General features: G+C 41.5%; 1 protein-coding gene across 4 annotated transcripts in view; it reads right to left on the bottom strand.

Moving 5' to 3' along the window:
- The window catches only part of LOC149436208 (dedicator of cytokinesis protein 7-like), a 251727-nt gene that overhangs the window by 61520 nt on the left and 177649 nt on the right, over positions 1 to 12558 (bottom strand). For 3 of the 4 annotated variants that reach the window (XM_089661880.1, XM_089661883.1, XM_089661882.1), the window contains exons 21-24: positions 12119 to 12283; positions 7399 to 7577; positions 1567 to 1671; positions 421 to 504 (exon numbers count right to left, since the gene is read on the bottom strand). In XM_089661880.1, the coding sequence (XP_089518006.1) occupies positions 421 to 504; positions 1567 to 1671; positions 7399 to 7577; positions 12119 to 12283 (533 nt within the window). The remainder of the gene's footprint in view (positions 1 to 420; positions 505 to 1566; positions 1672 to 7398; positions 7578 to 12118; positions 12284 to 12558) is intronic. The other variant, XM_089661884.1, reaches the window with a different exon arrangement.

Raw genomic sequence — 12558 nt, 5'->3', positions numbered from 1 at the left:
ATGTTACCCTGTGGTGGGAGGCTCCATGTCACATAGCTCCCCCTGTCTGTGTCACCCTCTGGTGGAAAGGAATGATACATCTTACTGCTTGCCAGTAATACTTTTTAACATTCATTTAAACCTTAGGAAATTAAACATGAAAAACACAAATCATATTAGTACCAAGTAGAGTGTTAATAATAGGTAAGATAATGGATGAAGCTCACATGCAATCACTAGATATTACCTATAAACAAACGTGTTCTTTAATTGCCTGCAACCGGAAGCCAATTAGTTGCCAGGTGAGGATTTTTTTTTTTTTTTTTTAAATTTAGCTGCCCTGGCTACCTGGCTCCTGGACCTCTCCAATCCTAAATCAGCATCATTATAAAGACCTAATCTACAATAAACCATAACATGCATCAAACAGGGCGCAAATACCTTTTTAGCAGTGAGGCGAGGCTGGGTGGAGGACACTTCCCCCTCCACGTAGGTGGACATGCGATTTGGACTTCGCTCATTGTTCTATGGAGGAGTTAATAGGTGGCCGTAGAAGAGTTTGATGGTAAATGGAAGAAAAGGTGGAAGTGGGAAGCATGGAGGGGTTAGAAACAAGAAAGACAGATGAATGACAACCTATGACATGCAGAATAAACTACAGAAAAACTGAATCTAGATATAAAAGGGATCCTCAGAACAAATGAAAATCCTTTGCAATGCAGGGAGCTTTTTGCATTGAGGTGCTTTGTGTTAGGCCGCGTTCTTTTATTCTCAATGGCCTGTTAATGCACCTTAATGTTAGAAAAAATAAGTAAGTGTGCCATTTTTGTCTGTACAATGCATACGCACCAGTGCACCTTGGTGTGACATGACGCAGATGTGCTGCAGCATACTATAGATGTGCGCTGGAGTGTAACTATTTTTTTGGCACATTTTCCATTCTTTACAACTATAATGGATGCAATTAACATGCAATAACGCACAAAACTGCTACACATGCTCCATGCAGCACACACCTCTGACCTATCCCTATAGCAATGAATGGAAACTCTTACATTTTCATACACTAATATGGACAAGAGTAAGCAGGCCCCAGAGACTGCTGAGCCGAATATGAAAATGGTGTAGTTTCATCCATATGCAGGGGCGGACTGACCATTTGGAAACTCGAGCACTGCCCGAGGGCCCAGGGTCAGTAGGGGGCCCCATGAGATACCCCTGGTACCTTTTTTCATAGGCTTTTTTGAGTTTGGGCAAGGACACAGGGGCCCCATTGTCCCCTATTGCCCGGTGGCCCCATAAGTTGTCAGTCCGCCCCTGTCCATATGCAAGCTCATAAATACAACCTTAGTCTTTTTTTTTTTTTCCCCCGTGTGCAGTCCATATAATACATGATCACTGAGCTTACTGAACATACAACTCTTGGGGACCTAAAAGGTACATCTGAGGATAACCACGAAGGCTAGAAATGTCACAATGGCTTACAGATAAAGAAGGAGATGACTACACAGCTACAGGTGAAACAGGCGCAGAGGGCATGCAGAGAGAGGCTGGCACATGCATAACACAAGATAGGGGAAGTGCCACCTGTCTGAGCTCCGTGTTGGAGCTGGGTTGGGTCCGGCGCTGCACAGATTTCGGACCGCCTGGACAGTAAGCAGAATTCACCCAAGAGTGAGAGCGATCAATACCCTGCAGGAGACAGAATGCCCGGGAAAATAAAGGGGTGAGGACCCGCAAAGAACCCAACACAATGATCATTGGAAGAGGAGAAAACAAACCGAGGACATAAATCCAGAAGAGACAAAGCTCAGCTAGTGAAAGAGGCTCAGGATATAAAAAGGCATATAAATACATTAGTACAGAAAAGAGACAAATATTTGTATGCAAGTATTAAGTATTGTAGGGAAAACAATAAAAGGCACATAAACATCAATTTATGCAAGTTTGCTTTGCGGGTGATCCTGTTTGCCTTTTCCCACACAGCATGCTTCGAATGAAAAATCAAAGGAGCCAGCGGAAAATCGTTGGCTGAACAGCAGCTGTACCCAATACAATGTCCCAGCAGAGGGATTCATCCATCCGTACTATATAACACAGATGGAGGATTTTTTATTTATTTTTCTTTTCTACATTTCTCTATCAACTACTAATTTTCCTAACATATAATCTGGTTACCTCCAGGATGGTAGACTTAAAAATTCCCACTGTTTATGGACTGTTCACAAGTGTAATAAAAGCGCCACACTCTTAATACTTTAAAGCAGCAATTCCACCTCAAAGAAACCAAATAAATTTCTTAGTGCTATAACTTAAATAAAGGAATGCGCTAAAACCACAAACTATTCCTAATTTAGTGTAGAAACATTAGTGCAAAAGATATATATATATCTATTCTCAATTAATATAAAAAAAATCCTTTTCAAATTCAAGTGCTCTCAAAGAAATTGTGGTGGATTTTGGCACAATTTCTTTGAGAGCACTTGAATTTGAAAAGGATTTGTTTGGACATTTGAAGAAATTCAAAATTGGACAATTTTTATATTCACAATATTTAATTATGTAAATTACTTATGCACTAAAAAATAGTTTTGCACATAATTTTGATATTAATTGAGAATAGATATATATATCTTTTGCACTAATGTTTCTACACTAAATTAGGAATAGTTTGTGGTTTTAGCACATTCCTTTATTTAAGTTTATGGATTGTTGCCGATTTTCTTTTTAATAGGTTTTTTTTAGAAAATCGCTCATTTCAACAAAATTTGTCCTTTTGGAATCTAAAACTTTTCAGTATATGATTTTTTTTTTCCCAATATCACATCGAAGACATTGGTGATCACCAGTACCTAAACTTTCTCCCACCACAATCTCAGACAATCCCCATTTGTAATTACCAGGTCTAGAATATGATCCTTTATTTATTTATTTTTTTACTATTTTACCCTTTTGATGCCTTCAACATATCTCTGCTCCTTGATAAATAAATAATGCAGCGCTGAAAATTCATAAAGTGACTGATGCATCAAATGTGAGCGCTAAATTGTGCTAAAGTGATCACAATGTAAATCAAGTGTACCGTCATGAACGGACGTAATAAATAGTGACTTATAAAACCATCGTGACTTCAGTGTGTAATTACTGAAATTATTCACATATAAAAAAAAATAGAAAAAACATATAACAGTCCAATTTTTCCGTGAAATCCGTGCACGTGACTTCCGCGATAAGGATCATTAGTGTGAAGGCCGGCGGCCATCTTTGTCCCTGTAAGTTTGTGCTGACAGCTGTTTGTGGATTCATCCTTTTCATACCAATAAAATACTACACTATCAGCACTTTATTGTTTTGTGGCTTGTGTTTAACGAGCCTTTTAAGGTGGAAACATCCTCTTTTGAGTTATTTTGTCCGGTGGTGAAGAAGTATCGAGGAGCCTGTATACTGAGAGGGTCCTGTGAGTGAGGTCTGGAGTTATGCCTTGTATGCTGTCTGTGTTTCAGATGATTCCTATTCCTTACCTGAACCCAGATGACCACAGAGGATAATATATACACATGTGCATTAATATTGCGCTTCTGGTGAGTGCAATCACACTACTGATCTTTATCACGGAAGTCACGTGCACGGATTTCACGGAAAAATTGGACCGTTATAGGTTTTTTTCCATATTTTATTTATATGTCAATTTCAGTAATTATACACTGAAGTCACGATGGTTTTATAAGTCACAATTACGTCAGTTCACGACGGTACACTTGATTTACACTGTGATCACTTTAACGCAATTTAGCGCTCACATTTGATGCAACGGTCACTTTATGAATTTTCAGCGCCTCATTATTTATTTATCAAGCTGTTCTGAGGATACAGAGGTTCATCCTGAATGATAGCTGCTATTGTTTAACCAGGCGTTCGCTTATTACCATTTTCTTATATCTCTGCTCCTGCTAGTAAGTTTAAAAACTCCAGTTAATAGCATGTCCCCCAAAATTAAAACCTCCCTGATAATTGTCATTTCACTTATCTTGCCAATCAACAGGATATCATAATCAGGGATGAGCTCAGTTGGGTTCAGACACGAGCCCAAACCCTCCTGAGCGATCCTGCTGTCAAAGCACACAACTATTATTAAGCGGCAGAGGAATTCCCTGCCCCACAGCCACATGTATACATGCCCTTTGCATATGGTGAGGCTTTTGGGCGGGGAGTGTTTCTGCAGCTTTGACAGCTTCCTGGTGGGATAGCTCATGTGGGTTTGGGCTCATGTCCGAACACACCTGAGCTCATCCCTATTCAATATCCTCAGCCTGACCTGAAGGCCTATAAACTAATTCTAAGGAAAGGCCCATCTCTGGTTTGTTTCTTCATTTGTGTTCATAACCACTTGCCGTCCGGCCGCTGTATATAAACGGCTGGACGGTGGCAGTCCAGGGGCAGGTTGCCCTTCATAATCGGCGCCCGCCATTTTGGACTGGGAGCGCACAACACTGCGATCTGCTGCCCGCTGTGTCCTTCAGACACAGTGGAACACCGATCGTCATACGGGACCTCTGTGCGAGGTCCTGATCATGTGATCACTGATTGGACAATCAGTGATCACATGCAGAGTAGTAAGCAAGATGTCACTTCTGACATCATTGCTTACTACGTGTGAAATCTGTGAATGATCACAGAAGTCACATGGTACAAGGCTATTCACAACAGCCTTGTACCATGTGACAAGCTGTGACCAATCACAGCTCACACAGTAGTTCTCAATGGCTGCAAGAATGCAGCCAGAAAGAAGGAAAAATGATTGCTTTACTAAGTATGCCATTCTAGACATAAATGGCAACTCCACTTCCCTCATTCTTACTCTGTTTCCTATAAGTGTGTACCCTGGTATAGTTATTTCCCAGTCATTTGAATCCCTGAACCATGTTGCTGTCCTAGTAATCCCCCAACATAACAGGACACAGCTCACGAAGCTTGGAACATTAGCACACATGAAGTGAAAACACTGCTATCTACAGCTCGATTTTTAAAAACCAAGGAAAGAAAAAGCCAAACAGACGGGATTTTCAATGCAGAAGAGACATACTATGTCTCTCCTGCATTAAAGTCCCTTACCTGTAGGAATAAGATGTAAAAAGGAAAAAGTGAGATATTGTCAAGAAAGTTTTGGATCCTTGTGGTCTCTGTTTTGTTTGATTACCATTTCTGTTAATTACGGGATCTGCGTATCCACGTTGTTCTATTTATGTGTAATCCTGCTGTTGCAGTAATGTCATTGTGGATTCTATCAGTACTGTTCCATTTTCTCTATTATCTTGACAATATAAGTTGTTTGGAGTAAAAAAAAAAAAGTAAAAAAAAAAAAGGCCCTTACCAGCCTGTACACCGAGTTGCGCGTGTGCAGTTCAGTGCACAATTTAAGCAACTGGGAGCTGAATGAAAACCTGCGAATGCGCAGGAATGATATTCTCTTGGTGCAGCCAATGAAAAGGACTACAGATCAATACCCAGAAGCCGCCGGGCTGAAGTTGTCAACTCAAACGACATACATCCACCATTTCCTGCGCTCAGGGGCTCAGATCAGAGGAACGATGTTAATGATGATATAGTATGTTCATCCAATACTGATCAAGGGTTGTGCAGCTCTGTCATGAAGCTGGGGAAGCTTGGTATAAACTGTAGCGGAGAACAAAAGAAAGAGTGCAACAACCTTGCGCATTACCTCAGTAAACAGTAGATGAATTTATTAATAAAATATACTCACAAGAATAGCAGTAAAATAGGCATATAATAACCATAGCCAACACAGGGTTACAGGTCACGTACAAGTTGCATCCAAAGGGGAGATAAACTCTTGTTCAAGAGAACGTATTTCGAAGGGTGATCCCTTCTTCATCAGAGCTGGATAAATACCGTATTTTTCGCCGTATAAGACGCACTTTTTCTTCCCCAAAACTGGGGGGGAAAAGTTGGTGCGTCTTATACGACGAATAGAGAGAGAATCCGTCAGGCGCGGCCACGGCCGTAGGAAGGGCCGCGGCTTTGGCCTATCTCTGGAGCGGTCGGCCATCTTAGTACACCCGGCGGTGCGCGCTGACGTCATCACCCCCTCTGCTCGTGGATCAGCCCTGAAGACCGGAACGGCGCGGGAACACGGCGAGAGGAACGCGCGGAGCAAAGGTAAGTGAATTGACACAATATGGGGAATGAATTACTATAGGGGGGATGAATTACTATGGGGGATGAATTACTATATGGGGGATGAATTACTATGGGGGATGAATTACTATATGGGGGATGAATTACTATATGGGGGATGAATTACTATAGGGGGGATGAATTACTATAGGGGGGATGAATTACTATATGGGGGATGAATTACTATAGGGGGGATTAATTACTATGGGGGATGAATTACTATAGGGGGGATGAATTACTATATGGGGGATGAATTACTATATGGGGGATGAATTACTATATGTATTGGGTTCAGAATCTTTTTTTTCTAGGTTTTCCTCCTTTAAAATTGGGTGCGTCTTATATTCCGGAGCGTCTTATATGGCGAAAAATACGGTAGATAAAAATCATCAATTTAGGTTCAGTCCCATGGCTGGGAGGCATTCAGCCACTAAGTGTCAGTGTTTTAACAGGCTGAAACACTGGCACTTAGAGGCATTCAGCCACGGGACTGAACCTAAATTGATGATTTTTATGTATTTATCCAGCTCTGATGAAGAAGGGATCACCCTTAGAAACAAGTTAGCTTGAACAAGAGTTTTTCTACTCTTCGGATGGAACTTGTACATGACCTGTAACCCTGTGTTGGCTATGGCTATTATATGCCTATTTTACTGCTATTCTTGTGAGTATATTTTATTAATAAATTCATCTACTGTTTACTGAGGTAATGCGCAAGGTTGGTGTGCTCTTTCTTTTGTTCTCTGCTGAAAATGTCAGCTGCTGGGAGGGAGCTCTGGGATACCGCAGTGCTGGAGAAAAGGCACGTAGAGCTCTACTTTAACTACATTACCCACCCCATCAGCTAAGCCCCTAACATTTGTTTTCACCTGCTGGATAAAGAAATGTTCCTTACCAATTAAATTTCTGCCCCCATTTCTCCGTTGAAATGCATGTTCAAAAAGCTCTAAATTCATTACTAAGTAGTCCAGTGCCCTCGTGTGAAGAAATAACTACATCTTAGGATGGCTGCTGTTTGGAGGATACAGCCTGCAAAGGTAAGTAACAAGCTACCTTCAAATATTTCATACCATTGGGGATAATAAATGAGGATGGAATAAAAATCGCTATCTTGTGCCTGTGGGTAGCCTTAGATTTCAGTAAACAGAAAACCATCCAGCAGAAGACACAGGAACACATTTCACAGCCTAAGAGTTTTGACAGCATTAGATAAACGAAACGTACCTTCCCTCCCATGATCTTCTGCACCTCCTCATCATCCGCTGACCCAGGAGTGCTGGTCAGATCAGGGTTACTGTTACTAATGCTGCGGCAGCGGGACAGGTTGAGGCTGCTTGGTCGCCCGGTGGCACGGGAGAGGGTTGCTGAATGGACAGCAGATGAGGCTGAAGCATTGGCCAGAGCTGACAAACAACAAAAAAATGAAAAGTAATAAGTAAACTTGAGACGTGATTCTTGTGAGCTACTATGGTGTAACTTATAAAAGATATATATTGTCTTTTATTAAGTGAATATATAAAATTAAAAAATCAGTAAATTATTAAATGAACTGAGTGAAATATGTGCAGAAATAAAGAATATTAAATAAACTGGTGTGTGATATATTTAAATAAATGAGTGGGTCACCTACACTATACACACACCCATACAGGTGTGTCACTATAAATAAATCAAAATACAAACGTGTCACGCTCCACTAATAAATATATATATGTATATATATATATATATATATATATATAAAAAATTAATTAATTAAATAAAGTAAATCCCCTGATGAAGCCACGTGACCCAGTGGCGTAACACGTAGGGGAGGGGCTCTGACGTCACAACGCTTAAAGGCAACTAAACGGCAAGTATATTGGAGTGTGGCAAACACATTGAGGATTCTGTAGTTTTGCACAAAAAGCGATTTTAATATATATTTCATGTGAGTGCACTACATTTAATAAATATTTTAAAAAGAAGATAATTGACTATATTCTATTCTTTAATTACATGGCACTTATGCATATGGAGAGAAAAATCAGAAGGGAGTGAAGAGATCATCTAGTGGGAAGAGGGATAACTCCATCCATCCATCCGCCTCCAGGAAATAGGTCTCTAGGAAGCAGCGAGACCCTCTGATGGGAAAAGGGAAACACTCCACTCACCCATCTGGGAAACAGGGATACATTTATCTACTCATCTCGGAGTCAATTTAAAGGGACACAAGCTGTTGTGACCTTACCTAACGGTTTGGTCATATACGTTAGGTGAGAGCACAACCGGTGAAGGAGCACACAAAATGAAGATTGGTGGACTATATGATACCTATTGTTTACAAATGTGAAACACACACCATAGTCACGGATTATTTAAAGACAAGCAAGCAACATCAGTAGGATTGCAATATCATGCTGCTGACTAATATTGGACTCGCTCATGTTACTTTATTAATTTAAATAAATATATTTTATATATATATATATATATATATATATATATAGCCAATTGTGCATGTTTATATTTCACATTTTATTTTTTTATTAGTGGAGCGCGACACGTTTGTATTTTGATTCAATAATAAGTAAACCTGCCCAGGATCAAGCCTGGAAAGCATTGCAGGGCTCCAGCAGACTGTCAGTGTAAGCTGTCTGCCCGTACCTCATATGGACAGGCAGTTACACAATGACAGGAAGAATCAATGAACTACAAGAGGGCTCAACAGCTTCCTGGTAGATCATTGAGAACTACAAGCTGTCATCCGCAAAGGCTGTTAGTACTTGTAGTTCATTCATTCACAGAACTCTTTTCAAATTGTGACAGCGGGTGCAGGGAGAAGATCCCCGTGGCCTGCTTTCACAGGAAGGAAATCAGGGAGCGGCGGCAGGAAGATGTTACATGTTCCACCCTAAAAACAGTTGGAACATGTAACATGTTCACAAAGGTGAAATTATCCTTTAAAGAAAGATTTCAGGTTGCTACACCAGCAGTATTTTAACAGTCAAGGGGCAAGAGGGATACAAACTCATCCTCAAATGAGTCAATTAAATGCCGAGAAGCTGAGCACTGAGAGAAATACTAGGGCAGTACTGACAGCACAGAGAAATACTAGGGCAGTACTGACAGCACAGAGAAATACTAGGGCAGTACTGACAGCACAGAGAAATACTAGGGCAGTACTGACAGCACAGAGACAAATACTAGGGCAGTACTGACAGCACTGAGAGAAACACTAGGGCAGTACTCAATACTTTGATCATGTTTTCTGTTTTGTAGCAGGGGAAAGGATCAGGCTTGTGTGACGATGAAGAGAGAAAAAAGGAGGTGACAAAAACAACAATAATCTGCACTTAGTTTTTGGCGCCTCCTTTTTTCTCTCTTTATTTCTGCACACAGAGTTGGCCTCGCTCTATAGGACGGCAGCCATTAACCTCCAAACACGCCATTATATGGAGACTCTTTATGGACTTTATTGATTTTACCATTTGTGTGCCTATACCACTTATGGTTTTCTGCTAGTTCATGTTGAAATATACCAACTACCTTATCCTAATTCCCCAAATTCCCCCCCCCTTCCTTTTTCCCCTCCCCTATTCCTTCTACTGTATTGGGGAGTACCTATGCGCTGGGCGCCAGATCTTTTTGTTTTTATTGTGTGACGATGAGCGCATGAGACGGCAACAGATCATGAAGGGCAAACAACCCCCTAAAACTAGATGCACGTTACAGTCTGACTGTACAATCTGCATTAGACTTACCAATACAGTGGGGCAAAAAAGTATTTAGTCAGCCACCAATTGTGCAAGTTCTCCCACTTAAAAAGATGAGAGAGGCCTGTAATTGGCATCATAGGTAGACCTCAACTATGAGAGACAAAATGAGAAAAAAAATCCAGACAATCACATTGGCTGATTTGGAAAGAATTCATTTGCAAATAATGGTGGAAAATAAGTATTTGGTCAATATGAAAAGTTCATCTCAATACTTTGTTATATATCCTTTGTTGGCAATGACAGAGGTCAGACGTTTCCTGTAAGTCTTCACAAGGTTGGCACACACTGTTGCTGGTATGTTGGCCCATCCTCCATGCAGATCTCCTCTAGAGCAGTGATGTTTTGAGGCTGTCGCTGGGCAACACGGACTTTCAACTCCCTCCAAAGGAGGGGTTGAGATCTGGAGACTGTTTTCTATGGGGTTGAGATCTGGAGACTGGCTGGCCCACTCCAGGACCTTGAAATGCTTCTTACGAAGCCACTCCTTCATTGCCCGGGCGGTATGTTTGGGATCATTGTCACGTTGGAAGACCCAGCCACGTTTCATCTTCAATGCCCTTGCTGATGGAAGGAGGTTTGCACTCAAAATCTCACTATACATGGCCCCATTCATTCTGTCCTGTACATGGATCAGTCGTCCTGGTCCCTTTGCGGAGAAACAGCCCCAAAGCATGATGTTGCCACCCCCATGCTTCACAGTAGGTATGGTGTTGTTTGGATGCAACTCAGCATTCTCTCTCCTCCAAACATGACGAGTTGTGTTTCTACCAAACCGTTCTATTTTGGTTTCATCTGACCATATGACATTCTCCCAATCCTCTTCTGGATCATCCAAATGCTCTCTAGCAAACTTCAGATGGGCCCGGACATGTACTGGCTTAAGCAGGGGGACACGTCTGGCACTGCAGGATCTGAGTCCCTGGCGGCGTAGTGTGTTACTGATGGTAGCCTTTGTTACGTTGGTCCCAGCTGTCTGCAGGTCATTCACTAGGTCCCCCCGTGTGGTCCTGGGATTTTTGCTCACCGATCTTGTGATCATTTTGACCCCATGGGGTGAGATCCTGCGTGAAGCCCCAGATCGAGGAAGATTATCAGCGGTCTTGTATGTCTTCCATTTTCTAATTATTGCTCACACAGTTGATTTGTTCACACCAAGCTGCTTGCCTTTTGCAGATACAGTCTTCCCAGCCTGGTGCAGGTCTACAATTTTGTTTCTGGTGTTCTTCGACAGCTCTTTAGTCTTCACCATAGTGGAGTTTGGAGTGTGACTGTTTGAGGTTGTGGACAGGTGTCTTTTATACTGATAACAAGTTCAAACAGGTGCCATTGATACAGGTAATGAGTGCAGGACAGAGGAGCCTCTTAAAGAAGAAGGTACAGGTCTGTGAGAGCCAGAAATCTTGCTTGTTTGTAGGTGACCAAATACTTATTTTCCACCATAATTTGCAAATAAATTCTTTCCAGATCAGCCAATGTGATTGTCTGGATTTTTTTTCTCATTTTGTCTCTCATAGTTGAGGTCTACCTATGATGCCAATTACAGGCCTCTCTCATCTTTTTAAGTGGGAGAACTTGCACAATTGGTGGCTGACTAAATACTTTTTTGCCCCACTGTAACTATGCAGTGTGGGGGGCCAACTGTTTGGATGCAAGTGGAATGGAATGTTTAGTTAAGCCCCCATACTACATAGCTGTTAATAAACGTAAATGAGATTGTGTAATCATATTATAAAGTGTGAGGCCAGCTATGAACTGACAGAACTGTGCAATACAACAGCCCAGATGAACTCATATTGCTGTACCCTCCCAATTCTGATTTCCGATTCCGCCTCTACAGCAGAAAGGTAAAACAAATAAATATTCCATAGAGTTATATTGGCTTTTTTTAAAACACATATAGTGAAAACTTAAATTTTCAGCTAAACAAAGCTAACTATTGATGAGTGCAGTGCAGTACAACGTTCTAACCTGTAGATAGCAGTTTGGCACCTACAGGGCTGCAGGGTTTTCAGGTTTTTGTTTTTTTTTGACAAATAAAGTCTGTCACCCATCATATTTCATTAACTGCAATAACCTTTTAACAAACTTCCTGAAGCTATAACATGGATAATCATCATCAGCAACCTCCAAGTCCCATCAATTCAGTGACATATGGCATTTCAAGCAGCACTGCTGCTGACACTCACAGCTGTGCAGCTGGGCCGGCATGTCGCTGGGCAGGTGGAAGGCATAGTGGAGATAAGACGCCAGGAGAGCATTCCTGCCATGCTGGTCCATAGAGGATTCCAGAGTGCGATGAATCTGGCTTACCAGTAGAGCCACCACCTCAAAAGCTACCCGACCCAAATTCACTGTAAGAGAAGAAAAAAAAAAATTAATCAATGGGAAAGGAAAGAGGACACTATATAGGTCTAAGTTATTCTGCCCTGGCAGGGAAAACGACAGCTTCTCTTTACTGTCAGCCCACACAGCTACTAATGTATATATTACCTTCGCTCCCTCACTGCTCTATATTGGTAAAGTGTCATACCTAGTACCTCCAGGTATGGGGGAACATGTGACTCGCTATCATTCCATCCATGTTATAGTACTAGTGCTAGGTGACTGATCACTCAGACACAGCACT

This window comes from Staurois parvus, unplaced genomic scaffold (assembly GCF_062004578.1).
Source record: "Staurois parvus isolate SC_StPar_1 unplaced genomic scaffold, SC_StPar_1.0 ptg001400l, whole genome shotgun sequence".
In the NCBI taxonomy this organism is placed as follows: Eukaryota; Metazoa; Chordata; class Amphibia; order Anura; family Ranidae; genus Staurois; species Staurois parvus.
This window is presented reverse-complemented; position numbering and strand designations above follow the sequence as displayed.